The sequence below is a fragment of the Phoxinus phoxinus genome, assembly GCF_949152265.1.
Source record: "Phoxinus phoxinus genome assembly, chromosome: 5".
NCBI classification, from domain to species: Eukaryota; Metazoa; Chordata; class Actinopteri; order Cypriniformes; family Leuciscidae; genus Phoxinus; species Phoxinus phoxinus.
Genome location: NC_136880.1, coordinates 38,564,576 through 38,591,449, shown reverse-complemented (window position 1 = coordinate 38,591,449; position 26,874 = coordinate 38,564,576). Strand labels below are relative to the sequence as shown.

At 36.6% G+C, this 26,874-nt stretch overlaps 3 protein-coding genes across 4 annotated transcripts in view; all 3 read right to left on the bottom strand.

Moving 5' to 3' along the window:
- Window positions 1-15,552, bottom strand: part of sema6ba (sema domain, transmembrane domain (TM), and cytoplasmic domain, (semaphorin) 6Ba) — a 152,933-nt gene extending 137,381 nt beyond the window's left edge. Inside the window, exons 1-4 of one of the 2 annotated variants that reach the window (XM_079614412.1) lie at window positions 15,423-15,552; window positions 13,005-13,694; window positions 12,815-12,870; window positions 11,856-11,924 (exon numbers count right to left, since the gene is read on the bottom strand). In XM_079614412.1, the coding sequence (XP_079470538.1) occupies window positions 11,856-11,924; window positions 12,815-12,841 (96 nt within the window). In that variant the 5' untranslated portion in view covers window positions 12,842-12,870; window positions 13,005-13,694; window positions 15,423-15,552. Of the gene's footprint in view, window positions 1-9,136; window positions 10,248-11,855; window positions 11,925-12,814; window positions 12,871-13,004; window positions 13,695-15,422 lie in introns of those variants that run through there. The other variant, XM_079614413.1, reaches the window with a different exon arrangement.
- The window catches only part of LOC306998107 (uncharacterized protein), a 514,861-nt gene that overhangs the window by 267,371 nt on the left and 220,616 nt on the right, over window positions 1-26,874 (bottom strand). The gene's annotated exons all lie outside the window — the stretch shown is intronic.
- Window positions 16,604-26,435, bottom strand: abhd17aa (abhydrolase domain containing 17A, depalmitoylase a). The gene is made up of 5 exons (XM_079612250.1): window positions 26,215-26,435; window positions 24,784-25,219; window positions 23,349-23,543; window positions 23,047-23,226; window positions 16,604-20,788 (listed from the first exon to the last, which is right to left on the bottom strand). Exons 2-5 carry the CDS (start codon window positions 25,194-25,196, stop codon window positions 20,569-20,571), a joined length of 1,008 nt encoding a protein of 335 aa, XP_079468376.1. The 5' UTR covers window positions 25,197-25,219; window positions 26,215-26,435; the 3' UTR covers window positions 16,604-20,568.

Genomic DNA, 26,874 nt, shown 5'->3' with positions numbered 1-26,874 from the left:
CTGCAAAGTATTTCAATAAAACACATAAATGCAAACTTCAATATGTACTGCATAATATAGAATATCAAATTATTCCATTTCTCTTTTTAGCAGTGAAATCAATTCAAAAATGCAATGCGCAGCTTTTGAACATGCACACAACAGTCAAATATAAACAGCAAAGAAACAATTTGAAACCTGTGGTTTTGTGCACGCCGATGACAATAGAGCCACCCTGGGAAGTCAAGGCGAGGGAGTAATATTTCGTTTCGCATCAGTGCTAGCACTCGGTTACTTTTAACAGCATTTTATTTGTTTGCCCAACGCCAGCCAGCCGCACGGCATGAATTTATATTCCAATAAGAGGGAGGTGAGAGTTACACAGGCTGTTACGGTCTCCTTGTTCACCACAAAACATTGTGAGAGCGCTGCAAAAACCCTCACTGGTCAAAACACAATGTTCTGAAATGAAAGTGCATAATGCTAATATGTGCTAAATGTAGATTATTGTGGGTTTTGAAAATACATTATTAAAAACATAGACCTACAGGGTGACACTTCAATGCAAGTTTTCTGGAGCACAAATAAAGAGTTTGCGAGAGTTTTGGGAGGCTAATTCTGGAACATTGTGTGTTTAACTGCTGATGAAATTTAAGAGCTAATTGGTGGCTAACTGCTTTTAAATGAGCCCCTTATGACCGGTTGTGTCTATTTGATTTCACAGGCCTGTGTGCGCTCTTTTATGTGCTGGAGCTTTGGGGAATACACAGCGCTCAGAACCTGATATGTTTCAAGAGCTTCCTCTCATCTCACCGTGTTAATAGCCTGTCATATAACCCACACATCTAGCAGAAAATAAATGAATTTAATTCAAGACTTACTAAGATGCGTTTTCAGATCATGTTTTTTCTTTTACGATTATTAAATCGTTTTTTTGTTTTATGCATAAACCTCATATAATATTGTAAGATGCTTAATGTAAGATAAAAAGTAAGAAAAACACTTTAAAATATGAAGAAGTGAAGTGGCATCTGAAATTTTCTTCTAGAATGATATTTTTTATCAAGCTTGTATGTTTATGTTCAGCTATTTCACTTTAATGGCAATGAAAATGACCTATTAATTGTCATTCAAGTGAAATTACTGAACTTAAATTTACGAGCTTGATAAAAATGCAAATTTTAGAAGAAAATTTCAGATGGCACTCAAAAGGCGTTTGCATCTGAAGTCTTCATATACACTAATGTTCAAAAGTTTGGGGTTAGTAAGCTTTGTTTTGTTTTTAAAAAAAAATATTCATAGGAATACATTTCATTTAGAAATATATATTTAAATAGTTTTTAAATTGTAATAACATTTCACAATATTACCAATTTACAGGATTTTTTATCAAATAAATGAAGCCTTGGTAAGGGACTTCTTTCAAAAACGTCTTACTTACCCAGAGTTTTGAAATTGTCTTGTAAACTTTGGAAATTGGGTAGTGGATTTCTAGTTCCCAGCATGCTTTGAAGATGACATGACGGTAAACAGTACATTGACTCATTATAAGCAATGACTGCGCCAATGCCAGTGACAACAGCATCTTGTTCATTAAATATACATGCTAAATAAGTTTCATTTAGCATGTTCTACGATAGCTGTGGATTTGAACTGAAATAGAAAAGATTTATTGGTTCCAGAGCTACAACTTTGGAGCAACTTAATTTTTTTTTGAGTAATCAACTTAAAAAAATTGTGTTTATGTTACAGATTTATTAAGTTTCTCTAACTGAATATAAATTGTTGTTTTAATTTTAAAAAATCATTTGTCATAGTCATAACATCATAACTCAAAAAATGTATTCAAACTGTTGCATTATTTGTTTTGTGGAGCCAACATATTATTTAGTCACAGTGTGTGTAAAACATTTTGCTGGATAGTTCACCCCAAAACTTTCTTACTTCCACTGAGCACAAAAGAAGCTGTTGTCCGCTATAACCCACTGACTTTTGTAAAATATATTTTTTTTGTGATAAAAAAATTATAAAAATGATAAAAGCCTCTAAGTGGCATCTGAAATTTTCTTCTAGAATGATAATTTTTATCAAGCTTGTATGTTTATGTTCAGTTATTTCACTTTAATGGCAATGAAAATTACCTATTAATTGTCATTAAATTGAAATTACTTAAATATACAAGCTTAATATAAATGCTCATTTTAGAAGAACATTTCAGATGGCACTTAGAGGCTTTTGCAACTGAAGTCTTCATATATATATATATATATATATATATATATATATATATATATATATATTTAGGGCTGTAACGATTAATCGCGATTAATCGAAATCCAAAATAAAAGTTTGTGTTTACATAATATATGTGTGTGTGTTGTGTATAATTATTTTGTATATATAGATACACACACATGCATGTATATATTTAATAAAAATGTGTTATTTTAACTTATTTATATATAAAATAGTTCTATTTATATATAATATAAATCATATAAAAATATATATGCAGTATATAAATGCAAATATTTCTCAAATATATAAATGCATGTGTGTGTATTTATATATACAAAAGAATTATACACAGTACACACACATATTATGTAAACGCAAACTTTTATTTTGGATTTCGATTAATCGCGATTAATCGTTACAGCCCTAATATATATATATATATATTTTTTTTTTTTTTTTTTTTTTTTTTTTTTTTTTTGCAATGAGCAGCAAAGACAGCCCAGAAGATCAACTACCTCAACCAATTTAGACCAGCTAATGATTCATCTTGTACCAGCAAGAAAACCTGCTAACAAAACCTGCTAACAGCCAGTTCTGCCAGTTCTGTCTTTCTGTGGATTCTTGTGCACTCGGTTATATTACGATATGATATGATGTTATGGTTTTACTCCGTGACTGGCTTGAATGATCCGTGTCTGTGGAGCTTGTTAGCTCACATTCAGCTCACTGTTAACGCCGCAGATGACTCAAGGTGACCCATGTGAACTTTCAAACGGCACGTAGAGATAATTGAAGCCCTCTCAACTGCACTGGCGAGTAGGATACTGTTTTAAGAACATCAATTGGATGTGATGCAGTCCACTGGACACAAGCGTACCGTACATGTACTGTGAATTTTGAACAAGAATACAAAGCTGTGAGCACAAGGGACGTTTTACTTGCCTTGCCAGGGAAAATATCACTGTCTTGCAGTTAACCAATTGCGGTATCTCAAGGAAATAGTGAGAACAATGAAGCCTTTCAGGATCAATAAACTGTCAAATGAGTTTTCTCGAAATGTGTTTGATGTACTCCCATAATTCTGTATCTCTCCCTGTGACTCTAGTCTGTCAATACTTAATGATTTAATCTCAATCCATTCTTGGCCTCTGACATGATAGCTGGAACATATTGGATTTGAAGGCAAAAGCCTCTAAAATATAACTAGCAATAGACCAGAAAACAGCTTTACTTTATTTCAACTTAAAAATACTCAAGTGTTCAGAGGAAGAAAGCTATGAATTGCAATAAGAACAAAAAACATGTCTTTAATATCATAACTACTCCTAGACAGCAAATGAAGACTTCACACTACAATACTGAAGTTTTCAGTATGAATGACATGTCTTTAATATCTCATTTGCTTCTCTCGGAAAGCATTGAGATGAAACGTATTTAAACATTTCTGCCAAACTCCAAAAATGTACCTATACATACAATTCACTGCATTTTCCAGCTGAAATAAACCCTAGTGGCAGTAAAACACAACCAACTTCTATTATCATTACAGGCAGATTATCAAAAATATATAGACTTATTTTTGCACGGTTCCTTGCACAATACTATGTTATGACCTCAAAAACTTTTTTTGTAGATTGAAACTACACTGTTTTTTACACTGTAAAAAATTATTTTTCAAATTTGTGAATAAAACAAAGATTGCTGGAGAACTTTTTAACAAAAAAAAATGCTATTTCAGTTCTTGCTACTTAAAAATGCAATGTTTAATTCAATACGTTACTTTTTTTAGTGTCATTTTGCAGAAAAGTTGCCACATGCAAGTTTTTTTCCCAATTAGACTAGGTGTAAACTTTTAAAAGAGATCCTTTAAACAATTAAATATCAAATTTCTCATCAAATTCTTCTCAAACTAAATTATCTATATTATCCCAAAATTTCAGTCGTCTCATTTGTGTCTATTTTTATTGGCAGTTGCTTGATACTTAAAGTCACCATGAAATCAAAATGGACAATTTCTCATTTGTATGGAATATTGCATTTTTTTTTTTTTATTCACGTGCCCTCGTAATCTTCAATAAAAATAACTTCGCCTCCCTCTTGCAGCGACATCTCTTCTCTGATGACATGTTTACTAGCGCGAGGGCGGGGCAACCTGTCACTCACATGAGATCGACCAATAGAAAACCACAACCATCCTATCAATTCCCTGTGCACAAAACCAAGTCCCGCCCTACATTTGTTCTTGTTCTAGAAGCCGTTTCTCTCGGATATACGTCACAATAGAGAAGAAAAGACTATCGCAACTTCCGTTTCATGCAGACTTTAAACGGCACGTAACTGAGAACTCAACTAACTCTCCTAAGCGATGAAAGGGAAAAAAAAAAAAAAAAAACATCCTCCGGACTGAGTAACACACACAAACACAGATGCACACACATCCAAATAACACCTTGAGCTTTAAATCCTCCCTTATGAGAGCAATCCTTCGGTCGGCAGACCACGAAAAAGGACAAGGCCGGTCGTCACACGCAACAAGTTGCGGACAACAGCGAGACGTCACCCTTGGCCACTGGAGCTTGCGGCGCGTGTGAAGGAGGAGGGCCCAGTGAAGGGTGCTGCTCGGCCCCCGGGGGAGATGGGAAGGAGGACTGTGTGTATGAACCCCGAACAGACACCTGCTATTTTTGTGCAGCACCTGCCTGGCCTGCCTGCTGCGCTGCTGTCTGTGTGCTGCAGAGATAACAGGGGGGCTATTCACGGCTAGTCAGTCGGAGAGAGTCAAGCCCTGTCTCACTTCTGTGTGTGTGTGTGTGTGTGTGTGTGTGTGTGTCTTACCCTCTCATACACAACACATCCAGACCTGCTCTGTTTACTCTCCCTTTATGCCCAACAAATACACACAAATTCCTCATACAAATTCACTATCAATCCTTACTAGCAATTCCAGCTCAATCCATGTATCTTTAGGTCTTTCTTTTGCACACACACACACACACTCTTCAGTCTGTCTGCTACAGACTGCGGCCAGCTGATCTTGGAAAGGGAAGCAGTTGTGTTAAAGTCTTATTACCGTTTCCAGTTTTGTGAATAACAATCACTCTAACAAAGCATCTCACAATCTGCAGGCAACCAAAACGTAACAAAATGCACTGTGCAAATGAACTTGATAAAGAGTATGTTTTGCAAGAAAATACTATTTCAATCTTTCTACTTCAAATGCAATGTTTAATTCAATGTGTTACTTGCGGTTTCTTTGAAATTATTTCTGAAATTTAATAGCAATCTCTGAGTGAAAATTGTTTCAAAGTAAATCCTGAAACAATTATTTTTCAGTGTGGTTACAAAATACAGATCCAACTTATTCTCTCTAGTATTGGTACTGTTCATACTTTGGGTTAGGGATTTAATCTAACCCTGAGTCTTTTGTGCATCTTGACATAAATTATATCTCCAATCATTTTGCTTATTGAGAAGAGGTGTGCTATTACTTTTCTTATGTTATGATTTATGATTTTCGCTTGGTGAACGATAGAGGCTCTTTTGAATTGGTCACCTAGCAACCATATTAAGCAACATGATAACTACTCTGAACACCTTAGTAACTGCATAGCAACACCTTGGCAACCACCCAGATCACTCTAGCATCGTGATGGAGAGTTTTGCACAGGCAAGCAAAAAAAAAAAAAGTACAAATCTAGATGTTATTTACTGTGCACCGAGTCAAACACAGTCAAACAGTTTAGCTCATGTCATGCAGCTAGTGTACGTTTCCACCGTTATCTGTGATTGTTATCGGCTATCTAAATATTCTGTTCTCCCCTGGAAGTCTCTAGACTGTCCTTACATATGATTTATTTTTCAAAGTCATGGACCCTATGGGCGAAAATAAATAAATAATATAAATAAATCATGCAGTGCCTAAAAGGGCAAAGAAACACGTCAGCAAAAAGAAAAACAACAGGCAGTTAAAGGCCAGCTTGATTTTACAACACCTTGATGTAGGACATTTCTGTTTTTCTCAAGAAGATACTGTCTCACACATCTATCTATCCATCCGTCCATTCATCTGTCTCTCTATTTGTCCGTCTCTCAATCTATCAATCAGTCTATATGTCAATCTATCTGTCTGTCAATCTATCTAAGTATCTATCTAAGTATCTATCTAAGTATCTATCTAAGTATCTATCTATCTATCTATCTATCTATCTATCTATCATACTTCATCTATCTATCTATCTATCTATCTATCTATCTATCTATCTATCTATCATACTTCATCTATCTATCTATCTAATATCTATCTATCTATCTAATATCTATCTATCTATCTATCTATCTATCTATCTATCTATCTATCTATCTATCTATCTATCCCGAATAATGTCAATATGTATTCTGAACCCTTGTCTGCATAGTTGGCACACAACTGAAACATTACAATAAATCATAATTAATCGATTATGTGTTATGGACCAACAATACATACATTTTTACAGCCCTTTTACATTAATGCTAATTTATAAATAAACTATTATTCATTCAAAATACAGTGACTAAAATGTTCCTTTATACAACTTGAAATGTTATTCAATTGTAATAAGTGCAAATTAAATGTAGAAATGAACATTAACCTAGATGAATAAAAGCCATACAGTATTGTCTATTATTAGTTCAAGATGTCTTATGCAAACTATAATGTTCACGAATTGACAGTTATTGTTAGCTCCATAAAACACACTGCAATAAACTTGACACCATTTGAAATCGTTAAAAAAATCTATTAAAAGTAAACATTCTGAAAGCTTCTTCGGTGAAGGTAGTCCTATGGTTGCATGTAAACCATGTAATTCACTGTATCATGCTCCACAATAGCTTTTTTAAAGGTTGCTCCCATGCAGTTATAAATGGTTGGTTTTCCTTGGAAACAAAGGAACCAATTCCTCTTAACTAAGCTTATAAATAATGCAAACCTACTAGAGCAACAAACCCAGACAATCATCACATATAGAACGTAAAGGACAAAGGCTGAATTCAGGTGGCGATAGCATTTCATTCATGCATGTATATCCCAAAGCACATGGTGAAATGATCCCCTATCCTCCAAGCCAATATATGAAAGCTTTGTCTTCAGAAACTCCGTTGACATGCGAAACGTGCTTTACATAAGCACTGGAGAGGTTTGTTTATTACCAGCAAGAGCCGCAGAATTATGAAGCATCAGCGGGCCTGGAGTGTGCATGCATTCACAACAATAGAACGATGAACCAGTGAAACCACACCGCATCAGATCACTCACCCCGCACGTGAGCGAATTACAAACTAAACACTTTTGCAAGATATGGATCTTGCATGCATGAACTATGAGACAGGCTACTGAAATCCAACAAGAAAAAGAGCCCTATCAACCAGATACACCTGGTTAAAATCCCTAAAGGAATGTGAACAGTTCCATCATTATTCCAAAAATTATTGGAATGAAAATTAAACATCACCCAAACAAAAAACTGGATCTTTCAGACCACCAATAGAATCTAAGATGATTTTCTTTAAATATCCAGCAGCAAAACATTATTTGAGTAAGACATACAAAGATTTCACAATCAATAATAAGAATCAATCAAAAAATCCTAGGAATCCTACAGTATCCTGCAATATTCAAATAGAAAGTTATATATAAATATATATTACTCCATGATTTATGACTTGTACATATTATGTAAATATTAACCATCTTAAAGGTTATAGTTCACCCAAAAATGAAATATCTGTCATTAATTACTCACCCTCATGTCGTTTCAAACCTGTAAGACTCGTTCATCTTCGGAACATTACGAATTTTTTATGAAATCTGAGAGCTTTCTGTCCCTCTATTGACTGCTACGCAACTACCACTTTCAAGTTTATTTACAAATTTTTTATCTCCAACTCGCATTAACTTAACACCGTCTGCTCTCGCGTCAACACACAAGTCCTGGTGCTCTCATGAACGTGCATTGGAGATCAATATTTTGTAAAGAAAATGGTAAATTGTGTGTGTGTGTGGGGGGGGGGGGGGGGGGTGGGGGACCTCATAATATTGTCTTTCTGGAGCTTGAAAGTGGTAGTTGCGTAGGCCGTCAATGGAAGGACAGAAAGCTCTTCATTTGTTTTCCGAATATGAACGAAACTCGTATGGCTTTGGAACGACATGAGGGTGAGTAATTAATAATCATTGTATTGTTTTGGGGTGATCTAAACCTTTAAGGACTTATTGTGATCTTTCAGAACACACAATTCCCAAAAGTACAATCACCAATAGAACAAATGCCCTTCATCAAAAAGAATGTAAGGAAAATGTTCCACAAACTCTTTGCTGCCATGTGAATTCCTGCCCAGTAGCATCACATTATTCCAGTACAACACAAACAGACATTTTTAATCAAAAAAAAAAAAAAAAAAAATTCACAATGAAAAAATGACAGTTTATCCATTTAGGATTCTTATGAATTACATTAAGTTTGGTTCCAAATGTTAATGCTATTTCATAAATATTCCTCCAGGGTTTTTTGACTAGGGTGGATATATTGGCTTGATGAACCTAAGATCTAATGTGCATCATTGTCAGAAATTACCAAGAGCTCGGGGCAAGAAATGGCCGATAAAGTGACATAATAAAGCTCCATATATTTACAGTCTGGGGGCAAGAAAAATGTAATCCGCCCTCTGTTTATGTATTTTTCATAATTCCAAATATTTTAGGCCAATGGTTATGGGTTTAGTTAGTGCCTCATCAGACACTGTGAAGCGAAGTGTTTGTTGGGAAAAGATTCGATCAGCAATTAAAACCCTGACAAAATGCCGCTGCTGTTCATTTTCTAAATAAAAAAAGTTAATTTCTGACTCTGCGTTAAATCTATGCCACAGTGACTGGCCGGCTCACCTGATAAGTTGGATGTCGGTGTGTTTAAATCCTCAAGGTGATGCGTTTCTTCTTGGCGCAGGATGCGGGACAAAGCTGGTAATTTCACCTGCCTCTCCTCCAAAGCGATCACGCGCACCGGGCTGACATATCGGTAAAACACGGGCGTCTCTGAGCGGGTCCGGTGCGCACCAGGCGTTTATAGCGCAGTGGATCCGCGGTCTTCCACCCGCTCTCTCAGACACAATGTCCCTTTCGCGACGGGATCAGTCGGGATCCTGTGTGGGGACGCTGCTGCTGCAATTCGGTGAGGATATAACGGGTAGGTGTGGTTGGGTGAACGGACGGAGACAGACAACCGTGGCACGGGTCCAAAAGAGCAGCCCTGCGTTAAGACGCGCGGCGCAGTGTGTGCCCGCCCGCTGAAAGCCTTTCAAAAGCAGAAGATTCACGTGCATATGAAGATATCAATGTCTGAGGAGGAATTGGTTTAGGTGATGGTTAATAACGCCATACATCCTCCTGCAGTCTGGAACGGAACGTCTCTCCAGCGGTTCATTTGGCGATGTTCATGAATCAGTCTGTGCGACGTATAAACTGATATTTACATCCACCGGTCAGACGCCGAGCGCTGCGTAAACACGAGCATCATCCGCGGGCTTCAGAATGAGGGACCTAACCATCCGAGAGGGGGATGGATCTCTCTCTCTCTTTCCCTCACACACACACACACACACACGCGCGCGCGCACACACACACACAGAGAGACACACACATAACCTGTTATAGGCAACGTATACACCATCGGATAATTAGATCTAATTAACATCTCAATTGTTTCTTCTAGATTAAAAGAGGAGAAAATGATGACCATGCTTCTCAATTTGTCCCTTGAGAAAAATACCCTGTTAGTCTCACACGTCCTCAGAGATTCAGCAAAGAGCTCAACAATGTCTCTCAACCATATTCAATATTGAGCAGTGGAGGTCACAATTTGAAGTGGAAAAAATTCCAATTATATTCTTCCAAAACCAAAGGATAGGTGACAGTTTAAAACAGTTTTCACTCAGAAATTGATCATTTCATTACACGGAAATTACCAGAGTTAAAATAGCCTATAGGCTACATGTAATTTGAAAGTGAAAAAACTGAAATAGTGTTTCTTGTGAAATGTGGTCCAATAATCTGCGTTATTTACAACTTTGAGAAAAATTTTTTTTACAGTAATTCCATGTGGTCAATAGCATCAGGAGAAACATCTGAGATAAAGCCGATACTTGATCTCCATTATGTCAGATGTGAAAGAGCAACATCAGAGCAATACGGTTGTTTATAGCTACTGGAGGGCAGCTCCCTCTTGCTATTAAATAAAGCTATAATTACAGTCTTAATAAAGGATGGATGAAAAATTGCCCTTTCTCTAAGAATCTTAGGGATCTGAAGAACCTGTACATAAAGAACTTTATAAACCTCCCTCAAAAAATCACACAAATACAAAAAGTTAAGAAACGTATTGAGCACCAACAAAAAGTAGATTCCTTGCCAAAGTCCCTCTTTCTACCATGCTGAACCTAAGGTGCAAATAACACATTTTTAAGGACGAAGCCCAAACCCTAACCATGGGGACATTTAAACTAAACTGATCTGGTTCTTCACTGTAAGTTGTACAAAATAAGTACGCATATTACACATAAGAGGTTGAAATTATTAGCACATAAACACACACACACACACACACAGAGAGAGAGAGAATGGCGATTCTGAAAAAACAGCAAAACAACAAGTAATTTCTAAAGTTCCTGATAAAGCGTTTAGTAAAATTTAATTCACTTGTATTAATTAATCCGTTTGAATGAATGATTCAATGCCTCAATCACTCAAAAGCTTCACTTGCTAATGAATCAGCGTTTTTGAACGAATCTCTTGAATAAATGATTCAATGACAAATGCATTTTTTGACAGTCACTTGTCGCCACCTACTGGTGTAAAGATGTAGTTGATACAATCTTTATTTGAAGAGTCACGTTATTCTAAAGCTGATTTACTAGATCGCAATCAGTGTTTGCAGGTGAAACTCGAAAAATTCGAATATCGTGCAAAAGTTAATTTATCTCAGTAATTCAACTTAAAAGGATAAACTTATATATCATATAGACTCATTACATGCATAGTGAGATATTTCAAGCCTTTATTTGTTATCATTTTGATGATAATGGCTTACAGCTTATGCAAACCTTTTCACAATATTCTAATTTTGAATTTGGGGTTTTCATAAGCTGTAAACCATAATCATCAAAATTATAACAAATAAAGGTTTTAAATATCTCACTTTGCATGTAATGAGTCTATAATATAATAGTTTCTCCTTTTAAGTTGAATTACTGAAATAAATGACTTTTGCACTACCGGTATATTAAACATTTTCAAGTTTCACCTATATATCTGAGATTTAAACTGCTTAAATTATTGTAATACAGAAATAATGACACTGTGTGGTTGAAAAGACTGTTTGTGAAGCTGTTTCATCCCTGTACACGACAACTGCCCTCTCTGGATCCAAACCCAGATCTGAATGTTTACAGTAATTGTACTCGTCAAATAGACATAGCCGAATCGTTGTAATTAAGGAATAAAAACACATTATTGTCTGTGAATTGTCATATGTGATTGTATGCACTATCCAGAATGTATTCAAAAAAATACGATTCAATTACTGTTTATTTAAAGCAAAAATCCTCACCACAGCATGGACAACAAAGCCTCTTCTCATATAATTGGACCATCTGTGTTTGGTTTTTGGATGCCACACCTGCCGAAGCAACAATAGACATCAACAGACGGAACTATTTAATGAAGAACATTGTGATCTCATGTCAGATACAGGTCATCATCACACTGACCTCACCAATGACCCGTTTACCTGTGAATGTGTCATTTAACCTGGAGTCCAACTTGTTCGAGAAAGATTGTTAATGTTGCAAACATGTTGTTTCTAATTGGAATAAATATCAAATGTACATTACTGTTGAAAAGTTAGGGACCGGATACTTTTTAATGTTTTGAAAGAAGTCTCTTATATTCACAAGGCTGCATTTATTTAATCAAAAATACTGTAAAAACAGTAATCTTGGGGGGGGGGGGGGGGGGTGAGCTGAGCATCGATTAATCGCATCTAAAATAAAATATTGTGTACATATTATATGTGTGTGTACTGTGTATAATACTTTTGAATATATAAATACACATGCATGTATATATTTATGAAATATTTGCATGTATAAACTGTATATATATATATATATATTTACACATAATTTATTATATTAAATATTTCATATATTTAATGATCATTCAGAAATCATTCTAATATGCTGATGCTGAAGAAACATTTCTTAGTATCAGTGTTGAAAACTTAATTTGTGGAAAATATCATTTTATTTGCAGGATTCCTTAATGAATAGAAAGTTCAAAAGAACAGCATTTATTTGAAATAGAAACTTTTGTAACATTATAAAAGTATTTACTGTCATAGTATGTAGAATAGAACGGTAGTGTGTCCAATGTATTACACTGTTAATATATTTCATATCAAAACAAAATGGCAACTAGAGATATAATAAAATGACTGCAAATAAGAATTTGTTTTGTAAGGCAGACACATTTTTAAATATAAATAGTAAAACAAAAAATGTTGTGTACCTTAATTTGTTGTTGATTTCCTTTCATTGCAATTCTTTATGTATTCATGGTTGAACCTGCAGTTAAGGAAAGTGTTTGTTAAAAAGCATAATAGTTCACAAAATGTGCAAGAAGTGCATGCATAAATAATCCTGGGAATCTAAAAATGTATTTTGCAAGTAAAGACATAGATAAAGTATGCGTGTGTCACTTCAACACTTTAGGTGACTCAGCGGCGTAGACGGCAGTGCTTCGTCTCCCTCCGTCACACACGCAGAACAGATTTTCCAGATGGATTCTCGGCTGATTCCCCGTGTTGTGTGGGATATCTGCTTCCGATTCTGTTATGTGACTCATTAAAGTTTAAAGCACACTCAAAAGACTACAAACATGCTGAAGCACAGGATCAAAAGCACATGCATGCATTTCTCAAGGGTTGTTCACATCAAATAGCAATGCTTAAATCAGACAAATTAGCAAATTAGCACTAGTACTCGGTAGTGCTTGTACTCCTTAAATAAATAATAGCAAAAGTTTTGTAGAAAAACAAGCCCTTTTGCAAGCATGCAGTGCAAATATTTTTTCCGGGACTGAAAACAAGCCCAGTTTCCCTGATAACCTTCAAAGAAACTTGCGATCAAAGAGAGAAAAAGAGAGAGGGCAACGCTTTTTAGTGATATTCCTGTCAGGCAGGTTTTCATCAGCCTTGCTTCTGTTGCTGAGGAGATGAGCATCAGGAAACCATTACGGGTGATATTTTTAGGCAAGCATTGGAACAGATGCTGCTTTGATATGAAACGGGTGAAAAAGTATCCGATTCTGACATCTACAAATTGGACACAGGTCAGTAGCAAATCACTCCAGAAAGTGTTTTCAGCACAGCCCTTGCAAAATGGAAAGCCTATGTGCAGAAAAAAAAAAAAACTTTCAAAATGTGGTAAACCACCACAAAAAGCCAGCAGGCCAGACTAACACATTGTAGCAATTGAATGTCAATAAAACAGTTCAGCTGAAAATGAAAAGTCTGTCCACAGCTTTTTAAATCTAATTTGTGCATATAGGCTTACGTTCACACTGCCAGCCTTAGTGCTTAATTCCCATTATTGCTCAGATCCCATTTTTTTTTTATAGCTATTCACTTTGTTGCTGTACGTGTGGCCAATATCTGATTCACTGTTAAAAAAAAAAAAAAAAAAATTATTGGATCAATAAGTTATGACAATCTTTAACTCACCAAAATAAGTTAAGCAATTTTCAACTTTTTTTATGTTATACAAGATTCAACTTTTTTTTTGTCAGTTTAATGTCATTTCAGTTGAAATTACTTAAACATCAAAGTTGATTGTACTAAATTAAAGCCAGCAACTTATAATATATATATGGAAGTAAATATAGAGAACAATAAAGTAAGCGATTACACGTTTATTTACAGTGTAATCTGCTGAAGAAGCCGTCAAATTTATGCGAAGGAAATATAAAAATAACAAAGACGAGGATGCACATTTTTTAACACTTATGATACGAGCCCACGTTTTGCTTGTGTATTTGTCACTGTTCTAACGAGCGACTCCCATGAGTGCAAAATTGTGACGAATGTTGATCTAGAGTGACATAAAAGTCACATGAATTCTGATTTGACTGTTGTCCAGACTGAGGTCTGACTCATCTGAAAACCTGTATCGGGATTTAGGACCGCATATGGAAGTGGCCCAAATCGGAATTGAAAGGATCAGAATCCATGTTGTTTGTGCGGTTCACACTGTCATGACAAAATCAGATCTAAAAAAAAAAAAAAAAAAAATGATTTGGGCCACATTTACCTGCAGTCTGACAATAACCTATAGACTCAAATGAAGATTTAAAGAGATAGTTCACACATAGATGAAAATTCATCACACTCACCCCCAAGTTGTTCTAAATCTGTATGAATTTCTGTCTTCTGCTGAACACAAAAGAACATATTTTGAAGAATATCGGTAACCGGTAATCTGTATTGTAAAAAGCACTAGGCTATATAAAGGTGACTTGACTTAACCGTTGATGGGCCCTATTGACTTCTGTTTAAAGGGCATATTGCAGGTTTGAGTAGCTACCCAGTGAGCCAATGTAGAGAAAAATAATGTAGGTAGGAACTAGATTTAAATATAAACTTATAAAACGCTATTTAGGCTTCCGGATAAGTTAAATTAATGGGGTCCATCAACTGTTTAGTTACCGATATTCTTCAAAATATCTTATTTTGTGTTCAGAAGACAGAAACTCATATAGGCTACAGGTTTGGAACAACTTGAGGGTGAGTAAATGATGAGATTTTTTTCTTTTAGGGTGAACTATCCCTTTAAGAGTTGAATAAGAGTTTGTGGGCTACACAAACAAATCATTGATTTAATAAATCAAAAAAACACGTTTCACACTTTTTTGCGAAAAATCTACTTGCCGTTGACTGTGAATAGCCTATCAAGCTGCGGTAGGAGATAGGAGTATTTTAACAGAAAAATAGTAGCCTATATAGAGCTTTAAGCTGCTTTTATTTGAAGGAAGTCATTTAACGTAAGTTGGCTAATTACTTTTTAACAGCTTCAAAACTTTGTAATCGATATTCCTACGGAGCATGTAAAAATAGACTCACATATTACCGTATCCGTGGAGATGGACCTGAAAATCACAAACAGGTTTATTGAATGTGGGATGTGATTGTTGAGAAGTGGGTAGTGACTGACAGCAAAGCGGTGCATCGTGTTTGAAGGTTTGAAGACAAGACAGAGGGACTCTGCCATCTAGCGGTGGACGTCAGCAGTGACGCAGATTCTGACGTGGCTGACTGCTGAAACTCAAACGCTACTGATGTTGATTCCTACAGTCTTTGCACTGGGGAATGTGGGGATCTTATTCTGAGAACAAGGAACAAGCAATCATTAACAAGCTACTAGCTTAGTGCAAATCACTTGTTTTGCTTCTGATGACTTTTGCATATGTTCGATTGACCTGTCTGTCAATGCACTCACATATTAGCCTAACATCAGTGTGTCTGGATGAGTAACTTTAAAACTGTAGTTTGTCTACAGGCTACAATCGTGAGTTAGCCTATACTTACATGCTAGCAAAGTCGAGAACCTTATGCTGATGATATCATATATAAAAAAAATGGGCAGTCACTTTACTTGGCACAAAAACATTGAAGGTGGAGTAAGCGATTTCTGAGAAACAGTTGATATTTAAAATCACCAAAACAAACACACACCCCTAGCAAAAAGGATCAAAGCCCTCTCTCGATAACTCCGCCCCCAAATTCACAAACACGCTATGCAAAACAGGCACCTCCCCCCTAATGTGTGTATACACCCCTTACTGCTGATTGGCTACGTGTGTTTTGCCGCTGTCTGATCCTTTCAGAACAAAAAGAATAAAAACTAGACATAAATAAAAAAATAAACAAAATGAAATGACAAAAACAACTAAATTACTAAACCTTTCCAATTAAAATGTAAAAAATAAAAAACAGATTCAAAAAATTAGTAAAAGCTATAACAGTATATCTCAGTGATACTAAATTGGAAATAGTTGTCAAGTTACTGGAAATGCTATAGTACTTTTAAACCAACTGACTGTCATGCTACTGAAAATTATGGCTACGCATGTTAGCGATACTCCGGTCTCCCGATTCGATTTGATACCATCTTGGGTGCCGATACAATATGTATTGTGTTTTTTAAAGTAGTTCAGTACAGTAGTTTACCCAAAAAAGAAGAGCCCTCATATCATTCAACCACTCATATAACAACCTATGAAAATAAATGTAAAAATACCAATAACTTTACAGCTTTCCTTTATTACTCAACCACAGTACATCACATCTTCCAGCTAAAAAAAAAAAGTTAAAGAAAACATTACCCAACACACACAATGCATCTTACATCATAGGGGGACATACCATAACCTCATTATACAGACGTGTACCTGGAAATATACAGTAATTTTCTTGCAGATCTCGATAAAGATATGGGACTCAGCGGAACTAGAAATACAGCAAATTAGCTTACAAAATTGTAAGTCGGCATACAGTATTTTAGAGTTATCAGATAAGGTTGTGCTGCGTCACTTCAAATGATCATTATGTGGAGTTTGGTGTGGGTCTGGACGAGTACATCGACTCTGTCCGGCTCTCACAGTCAAAGGTTCGACGTTATTGCTCGGTTGTTCAGAGATGTGAATACTAACCCTTTTTCCTTAGAGCTCTAAAAAAACATCCTACCACTCTTTTCATATATTAAGCTAATGTGGACTATTTAATCTCGGAAAGTCATAATATACACTGAAATTTGCACACAAATTAGTCCATTTTCATTTCGATTTATATCTTATCTATTACATGCATACTGAAAGCGGCACACCACCTGCTTTAACACAAAGTTTGCTATGCTCATTATGACAGATGTCAACAAGCTGCAGTCTGTGGTTTTTAAGACCAATATAAATCAGATTTTCTGTTTTACTGGCAGCATCTTGGTGACAAATATGAGATGCAGACATCAGGTTAAAAAACAAGCACTGCCCTTAGGTGATGCATAGCAAACAAGATGTTAAAGAGCACGCAATGCCCCTTTAAAGGAATAGTTCACTCAAAAAAAAATGAAAACTCATAATTTACTCTCCCTCATAGTGTTCAAAACACGTCCAACTTCTAACGTTGAAGAATTTCTGAGCTGTTTTTTTGTGTGTGTTTTTTTATCATAGCAACCAGATTCTTTCAAGACCCTAAGGACAAAAAAAAAAAACACTATTAAGGTATTATACACATACAAGCTGAACAAACACCATTTTTTTAATGGATAGTCCACTTAAACATGAAAATTGTGTCATTATTTACTCACCCTCATGTCATTCCAAACCTAAGACTTACTTTCTTCTGTGAAACGTAAAAGAAGATATTTTGAATAATGTTCAAAATCAACCAAACAGGTTTCTTTTTCCATTGATTTCCATTGTTTAGACAAGAAATAGATGCTAATGGGAACCAAAACTGAATGGTTACCAACATTTTAAAATATCTTCTTTTGTGTTCTGCAGAAGAAAGAAGTACAGGTTTGGAACGAAAAGAGGATGAGTAAATGACACAACTTTAATTTTTGCTGGCTATCCCTTTAAATATTTATTCACTAATTCATCATCTTTTCTGAGCTTGACAGCCCTTGGTCACTATATGCTTCATTGTATGGAGCTTCTTATAATCAAAAATGATCCTTTCTTGGTACACAGAAAAAATTATGTCATACAGACTTTCATTTTTGAGTGAACTATCCCTTTAAGTGAAAAAACTACATGTCCAGGCTAAAAAGACACACCTATCCCTTTAAAAACGGCTCTTAAACAGTGAAAGGTTTGTTTATATTATAGCAAAGACATATCAACCTTATAAAAATAGATCTGGAAGTTCATGTTAAATATCCACTGAACACATAAGAGCATGTCTATAACAGCGAGGCTGTTTTACGAGAAGTAAACGCTTAAATAGCTCAATATACAAACCATTATGCGATAAGAAATAGCAAAAAACGTGATTCAATGACCTAGCATGCGGTAATATTAAAAAACCTGTCACAGTTCTTCCTCTCGCAGACAAACATAGACAAGAGGTCAGCGGTGGATGGAGGTCACGACCCCATTCTGAAACGGCTCAGAAAACTGTCAATCACACATCAGACTGGGGTTGACTCGCGCGTTAAAGTCAGAGTTCATTTATGCACCATTACATCAACGTGCACAAGCTAAGAGGAGAAATCCACGCGAGGATAACCGGATAGAGTGAGGCTTCCTGTCTTTCTCAGGTGCTCATTACATCTAATGACCTGCCACAATTCAGTGTGTGGGGACAAAAGTGGGGAAAAAGGATCACAAACTGAAATATTTACAAATTCAGTCCCTATTTTTGGGGCTGGAAAAGCCAACTGCTTTACGGTGATAGCTATGCCGTGATTCAATACATCGCGGTGCATCACAAAATCATACCATTTGGAGCGGGAAAGAGTTTCAATCTTCCTCGCACGATCACTTTACTTTTTTTCTGATAGAAGCAGTTCCTTAAAAACAGTGTTGGTACTCCTTTTTATAATGATAGGGAAGCAAGTGGACGATGAGATGTCAAAAGAAACAAATTAAAACCTGTAGAGACCTACACTACTAGTTAAAGGACTGGACAGATCCACTTATTTTTATCATGAATATTTAGCATTTTAGAATAATAGTAAAGTCATCAAAACTATGGTCTATGCTTCTTTGTCTAGATTCCAGCGTTGGACTCTGGACATTCATTAACCATCTTCACGAGGAGCATCCTGGGACGGGTTGTAAACAGTATTAAAGGAGTCCACATGTATGCTGGAGCCTTTAGATCAAAAGGTTTTTAAAATCATGAGAAACAAACTCAGTGTGTCCAAACTTTTGACTGGTAGTGTATCTCCAGATGCCTAATGAAGATGAGTTCACCCTGTTTACACCTGGTATTAAAAAGATTTTGGACGATACATTCCTGTGTTTACACCTGGTGTTTTAAACCGTATCTTTTGTCCACTTCCAACCACTTCTGTCCTGATTTCTTCGAGGGGAGGGTCTATGGGAGGGTAAATGTACGCTTTTTTAGCCACAAAATCACGCTGTGAGTGTTTGTTAGAAATCCGGAATGGTGAGAGAACATTGAGCTTGGTACGTTTTTCGTCTTCAACCAAAACTGACGCATCAAGTTAGTAAGCTGAGAGGAGGCGCTCTTTTGTGGCTGTCCGAATGCATTCGATCACACTACACTAAAAGGAATCCGGTCAAACGTCATACATCCGGAAGTGGTCAAAAATGGATAAGCTAAAAACATTTTAGACGCCGTTTACACCTGTATTTAACGTCATCCACTTGTGATCCGATCGACCAATATTAATCTTAATACCAGGTATAAACGGCCCGGCCAGGTATAAAAACACATTCACACACACACACACACAAAGACAGCAGATAGTCTTAAAAAGGTTGAGAACATGCACACATATTCTTGTACATCTATCTTTGTGAGGACATTCACTGACACAATGCACTCTCTAGCTCCTTACCCTACCCATCACAACAGCCTAAACTGAACCCTTAACCGAATAATAACCTTATCCCTAAAACAAAGTCTGGACCCTAAAACAGGCCTTTAAAGGAGTCTCAGAACGTGAGGACCGGACCAAATGTTCTCACTTCACTCTCTTTGTCCTCACTCTGATGGTCTAAATCTCAAACCAGTCCTCACAAAGATAGTTGTACAAGTACACACAAACACACACACACACACACACACACACACACACAGAATCTGTCCAGCAGAGAGTTCTTGTCTGAAAAGGTGGTAATGCTGTATTTTAAAACAGACTGGTCATCTGCTTACCCACGAAACCTAACAAAAGGGAAAGTACATAAACACCCACAAGATAAGAGCTCTGTTCAAATGACATATCATCAAAAAAAAAAATCCAAATCAACTGTGAGCGAGTGCCTCAGATGTCCCGAGGTCCTTCCTGAGACTGACGCTCACACATTCTGATCTTTTCAGTGTGAAGTCGAGATGTCTTCTCAGTAGAAAACTCAGCTCCAGGCTGATAGAACGAAAGAGCCCACAGTTTATAGAGAAACAAACCCTCCAGAACTGAATTCGGTTTGTTTGCTTTCCATACATGTCGACTATTTATGGATGCAAGCACAATTAAGTGTCCAGGCCTGAAAGATCTTCATGTCTTCGGATCAGGGTGCGTTTACTGCGCAGCCACTTCCTGGCTGATGAACCGGCGCAGGCGTTCCAGGTACTGGCTGTAGAGCTCGATGTCGTTGTGACCGGCTCCTTCCACCCACAGCGGCTCCACGGCCTTCGGGCAGCGCTCAAACAGGGCCAGACCATGAGAGAAATCAATCACTTCATCCTCCGTCCCATGGATGATCAGCACTGGAGATGTGATTTTAGACACCTTCTCAATGCTGAGAGAGCAGAATCAGACACAACAAAGAGCCATTAAAAGAACCGTCCACCTAAATTCTGCCACCATGTACTCTCCGTAATGAAAATTATATTTTCTGTGGAACTTAAAAGGACATTTGGAAGAACATACTGGTCTTTTTTGCTATGCAATTATACTTTAAAAGGATTGGTGCTTTCATCCTTCAAGGACACAATAACTATAAAAGTTATGTATATTCTGAAACCATATGACAGTTTTGTGTTAGGAACAGACCAGATGTCTCAGAACTTGCTCTTTTGTACTCTACAGTTAAAAAGTTTGGGGTCTGTAAGTTTATATTTTTTTTTGTGTGGCTGCATTCATTTAATCAAATACAGCTAAATATAATTACAATTTAAAATAAATGTTTTGTATTTTAAAATATATTTAAATATAATTTATTCATGTCACGGCAAAGCTGAATTTTCAGCATAATTACTCCAGTCACACATCTCTTCAGAAATCATTTTAATATGCTGATTTGATGCTCAAGAAACATTTCTCATTATTATCAAACAGTTAAGCTGCTTCATATTTTTGTGGAAACGTTTTTTTTTTTTTTTTTTCAGGATTCATTCATGAATAGAATGCTCAAAAAAACGATTTATTTGAAACAGAAATCTATTGTAACATTATAAATGTCTTTACTGTCACTTTTGATCAATGTATTCCTTTCAGAATAAAAGTATTAATTTCTAAAAGTCTTACTGACCCCAAACTTCTGAACGGTAATGTATTCCTCAGAATAGATTCAGATTATTTTATTTAATGCCATGTCAGCATTCGAAGCTATTTTCATGGCAAAAATTTAACTACACAAATACGAATATCATATAAATACAATAAAAACTAGACAAACCAAAACAGCAAGTCATTATACAATTTTTTTTAAATTAACATATGATAAAAATTACAAAACCTTTTCAGGCATAATCCTCGGAATAGAAGTCGGAAGTATAGAAGGTATAGAGCGCAAAAGAAGTACAAAATGTGTGTGAATAAATTATGACAGAACCATCGTCTTTGGTTAAACTATCCCTTTTGTTAGTAAAGAGGTTATAAAATGTTATTTATCAGACCAGTATAAAAAAGCTAGTATATGATATTACTGCACTATGACATGTTTGAAGACTTCTTTTTGAAGAAATAAATGATATAAATCACACATATAACATCAATGCATCACACCAGCACATCGATTGACCGTTCGCAAAAGCCACGCCCCCTTAGTTATTGTTACTACGCCCGTCAAACAATTGAGAACCATAGCATGGCTGGGTTGAGATCCATACATTAAGTGAGTGGTTTTGGAGTAATGCAGAAGACATATCCTCCAGGGCACGAGTCGACAGAAAGTATAGACAGAATAGCGCACGGGAGCACATGCACAAAACAGTTTTGTAAAATTATATATCAATCATTTTTATTTGATCATATATCATTTTACAAAACTGTTTAGCGCATGTGCTCCCGTGCGCGCTTCAGTCACAACACTGCAATCAGAGGACGCGCTGAAACCATCAACTCTTGATGCGGTTCTCTTCATCCATAACTCGTAGCCTACTGAGAAGGATATATTTGTGTAAATAGTTGTGCAACTGCGCAAACTTTGTTTTGAAGTTTAATGTTTGAGTTCCAGAGGAATTTGTGACTGTGTACCTGTTCAACCACATCAAAGTTTCGTAATTAGTAAGTCCGAGATTTTTCTCTTTTTTTTTTTCTCTTGTTTGCTGACTGATGAGGGGGCCGCAGTGCAGTAGTGAAACGGTGTTTGTACATGTAGCCTATTTTTTAATAACAGTTGAAAGCAATCATAAAATACAGCAAGTTTTAAGCTCGTGCAGACCTCACTGCCATAGGCGCATCGTTTCACTATCTTGCTGAAATCGGAATGTTTGACGGAGGTCCTTCTCCTAGTTACAGTTGCTGAGCTAGGATTGGACGAGAACCGTTCGAGGGCGGGGTTTTGCGAACGGTCAATTAAGTTCCGTATGAATGCATAACCTTGAGGGCATATTGCTTTAAAGGGGACCTATTATGTGCTTTTTCAAAGTCTTGATTTTGTTTTTGGAGTCAAAAACGTATTTTTATGTACCAAGGTCCGGACCTCGATGGCCTCATAGCTGGCTATGGCCATGTACACACTAATGAAACTTAAACGTAAAAAAGCACAGTTAGGACCCAGTTGTGAACGACAGAGTTAAGCACATTAGAAAAAGGTTTTCAGAGTTCACTGACTTTGGGAAGGCGTCAAAGCAGTACGTCTTCTTGGTGTCAGGGAAGGCCACCCTCATCCCTGAGGTGAGGGGTGAGTGAAGGACCACGGCAGCACACTCATAACGGGACGCCAGGTCCACGGTGGGCACGGTGCCAATGCTCTGCCCGTAAAGGATTATGTTCTCAGGGCTGATGCCATACCTGAGACAGCACGGAAGAGATTTCACAAATGATATAAATACAAAATGCAATTAAAACAGATCTGAATTTCCATATTGTACCAGTACAGTAGCATGCTTTCTAGTCTCAGGATTCTGACATACCTTGAGCGCAAAGCATGCCACGCAGCGTCTATGTCTGCATACAGATTCTTCTCAGAGGGTTTCCCCGTGCTGACGCCATAACCGGAGTAGTCATAAGAGAAGATGTTGCAGTTTATACGAGTGCCCAGACCGATGTAGAAGCTGCTCATCTGACCGAGATCCACCGCGTTACCATGAGAAAAGAGCACAGTGTACCTATAGTGCACAAAACAGAGGGATTGCCGTGATTATCCTGTAAGAAAACGTGCTTCCTTCTGCTCTGTTCACAACTCAAACAATTGTTTTTTTCCCATAGGACAATGCTCCATGCCACACAGCCAGGCCAATCAAGCAGTGGATGGAGGACCACCAGATCCCTGTCATCATGGCCAGCCCTATCTTCTCCAGCCCTGAACCACTGAAAAACTCTGGAATGTGACCAAGAAGATTGACAAGCCATCAAATAAAGCCAAGCGCCTTGAATTTTTGCGCCAGCAGTGGCATAAAGTCACCCAACAGCAATGTGAAAGACTGGTAGAGAACATGCCAAAGACACATGAAAGCTGCAGTGATTAGGAAATCAGGGTTATTCCACCAAATATTGATTTCTGAAGACTTCCTAAGCTAAAAAATTACCACCATGTGGTTTAAAAATGTATATAAACGTGTTTTATTTGCATCACTCGAGGTCTGAAAACATGGCATTTTCCGACCAATTGTAATTGTCTGCAAATAAATGCTCTAAAAGACAATATTTGAAATAAATGTTGACTTTAGTTTATATAATAAAACAAAAATTAATTTTACTCAAACACATATACTGTACATAAATAGTAAATCCAGAGAAACTACTAATTTTGCAGTGGTCTATTAATGTTTTCCAGAGCTGTATTATAATTCGCCCGTGCGCGTTTCATTGTTTTAATGACCTCGTTTTGACCTCGTAAGGTTTAAGGTTTCAAAATGTATTAACTTAATACACTCAACAACCGATGCATAGAACCAGTTTTTGTTCCAACAGCCTGGATATACAAGAGGACTACCAAGACAGCAACTAAAGAATGCTTTCTATATTCTTTTTTTTTTTAAAGTCACCATGAAATCAAATTGAAAATTCTATTTTTTTCCCCAAATAGAATATTGCTGCATTTAATGATTGATGATAAATTATTTATCGGTGCACATTATTATTAATTTTTTTTCTTCGAATGTATGTGTCCTCATAATCTTTAATCAAAATAACTTCCCCTCCCTCTTGCAGTGATATAACTTCTCTTTTCTGACACGTTTACTGGCACGAGGGCGGGACAACCTGTCACTCACATGAGATCACAGCAATAGCAAACCACACACATCCAATCAAGTTCTGCATGGATAAAATCAAGCACTTTCACTCAGATATACGTCGCAATTGTGACCTCTGTTTCATGGCGACTTGAAGCTGCTCCTTCCTCACCTTGCGGATGGGGCACAACGGATGTACATACATCCCACTCTGTTGCCACGGCTGGAGTGTGTAAGGAAGACCTCGGTTCCGTCTAGCTCCCTCTGGGAATACTGGAACTCTGCTCGCTCAGAGAGGTGCAGCTTCCATCGGCCTTCACCACTCCGGTCACCAGAACCTCCTCCTGCTGCTACTGCTCCTGCTACTGCTCCTCCTCCTCCTCCTGCTCCTCCGGCACCTCCGCCCACGCGAGAGCGCAAACCTGAGGCTCCGAGGTTAGAGGTCACAGGTGAGGTGGACTCCAGGTCTGGTACAAGAGTGTATGTGGGTTCCGGGGGCAGGAAGGCCAGCTTCGCTGCAATCCGGCTCGGACAGGGCGGACAACAGAAGAGTCCGCACAACTCGCTGATGGATAACCCGTTCATTTTCTTCTGCTCAAATTAGAGACCTGTGAAAGATTGCACGGTTTAATTATCATATTTCAAAATATCATTCATATAAGCCAATGCCAACAAAGAATTACAGCCAAGTGAGAATGTCATTTAATGTTAAGGAGAGTTGACATTTGGATTAAAGAGAAATGTAGATTTGGTCATTGTGTGATTAACCTTTAGAGACATTTTAATGCGGCACCGAAATTAAAGCTGTATTCGGGTTCATCACTACAGCAAGGCTGATGTCAGGAGACGGAGAGCCCTTATTATCACAAAACTAAATCACAGATCAGAGCTCACTTAATTCAGAAACACAATCTATGTGTGCAGCGGCTGAATGAATATTAAAAAAGGGGAAAGTGATTTTCATGTGAAAGCATACTGACAGCTAAGTCAAATAACTAAAGTCTTGTGTGTGTGTGTGTGGTGTGTGTGTGTGTGTGTGTAATATATATTTAACAAGTTTATAATATACCAACTACTAACAAATTGTGAAATGTGTGTATTTCTTTGACTTTCCACTTACCGGTAATATTAATATAATATAAATAATATTAAAATATAATTTGTAACGAAAAAGACATTAAATGAAAATGGTACGCACAAAACAAATTGACTAGTGACCACTATATACAAGTGAAAATGATGTACATTAAAATAAAATAAATAGTATTAAAATATAATTAGATAGATAGATTGAAATTGTATTGCATTAGCAGCACTGTATGATACAATATAAAATACAATAAATATAAAATATGATAAAATACTAGATATACACAACACACCATTTGCACAATACACAAAAAGGTGGATGGATAGGCTACCCGTTGCACAATGCATTTTTCAAACTGCACACCACGTGTATCTAATTTAGAAAAGTGCATTACTTTACTCTTGATATGACCATAAATAATCCACTTTTGAAAAATAATCCAGCCAATAATTGATATCTAGGCAGTTAGCACTAGCTGGATTTCTGGCCAAATAAATCAAAGACATCACTTACCAAAAAGGTATTGTAATACAAAATGGGCTTTGGCTACCTACAGATACAGTAAACGCTAACAGTTTGATCCGTATTGATTGGAAATAGGCAGTAGGATGACAAACATCTTGCTGATTATGGCAGGAATCAGCCCGGCATTAGCACCAACACTGGTGTTGTCATCTGTCGAGCAAAAAAACGAAGGCAGCGCCGGATATGCCGCATTTCACAATAAAAGCCCTTTAACCGGAAAAGTTTACTATGTAAAATACAGTTTAGAGTACTTCCCAGACAAACCCGTTAAGAATATTACAATTATGAGAATAATTAAACTCCGAATAATTCTAAATATAAAGAATACAATTAATTATGCATGGATGTTAAATATATTTTAAAAACATTTACTTTACTGGTAAAAACAAAACCAAAAAAAACAACATAATATTGCCCAATAATACTATTAATATAAATTTGATCTTTTAATCACAAATAAACTTGTTTATTCAAAATTTGTATTCGATTTTGGGCTCTTTCAATGCCCATGGACAATGTTTGGAAGTGGATGAGCCTTTATTTCCGGAGTAATCTCCCATTGTGATCATTCACAATGTAAAAATTATATGATCAATAAGTTATGACAAAATATGTTTTTACATTGCTTTAACTCATCGAACTCAGTTA

What these genes read in the sequence shown, in the direction of transcription:
- abhd17aa (XM_079612250.1), bottom strand. Translation starts at nt 25,196, where the DNA reads ATGAACGGGTTATCCATCAGCGAGTTGTGCGGACTCTTCTGTTGTCCG. An exon ending in TGGCATGCTTTGCGCTCAAG is followed by an intron (nt 23,227 to 23,348) that starts GTATGTCAGAAT and finishes GTGCTGTCTCAG; the next exon opens with GTATGGCATCAGCCCTGAGA. An exon ending in TGCTTTGACGCCTTCCCAAA is followed by an intron (nt 20,789 to 23,046) that starts GTCAGTGAACTC and finishes CTGCTCTCTCAG; the next exon opens with CATTGAGAAGGTGTCTAAAA.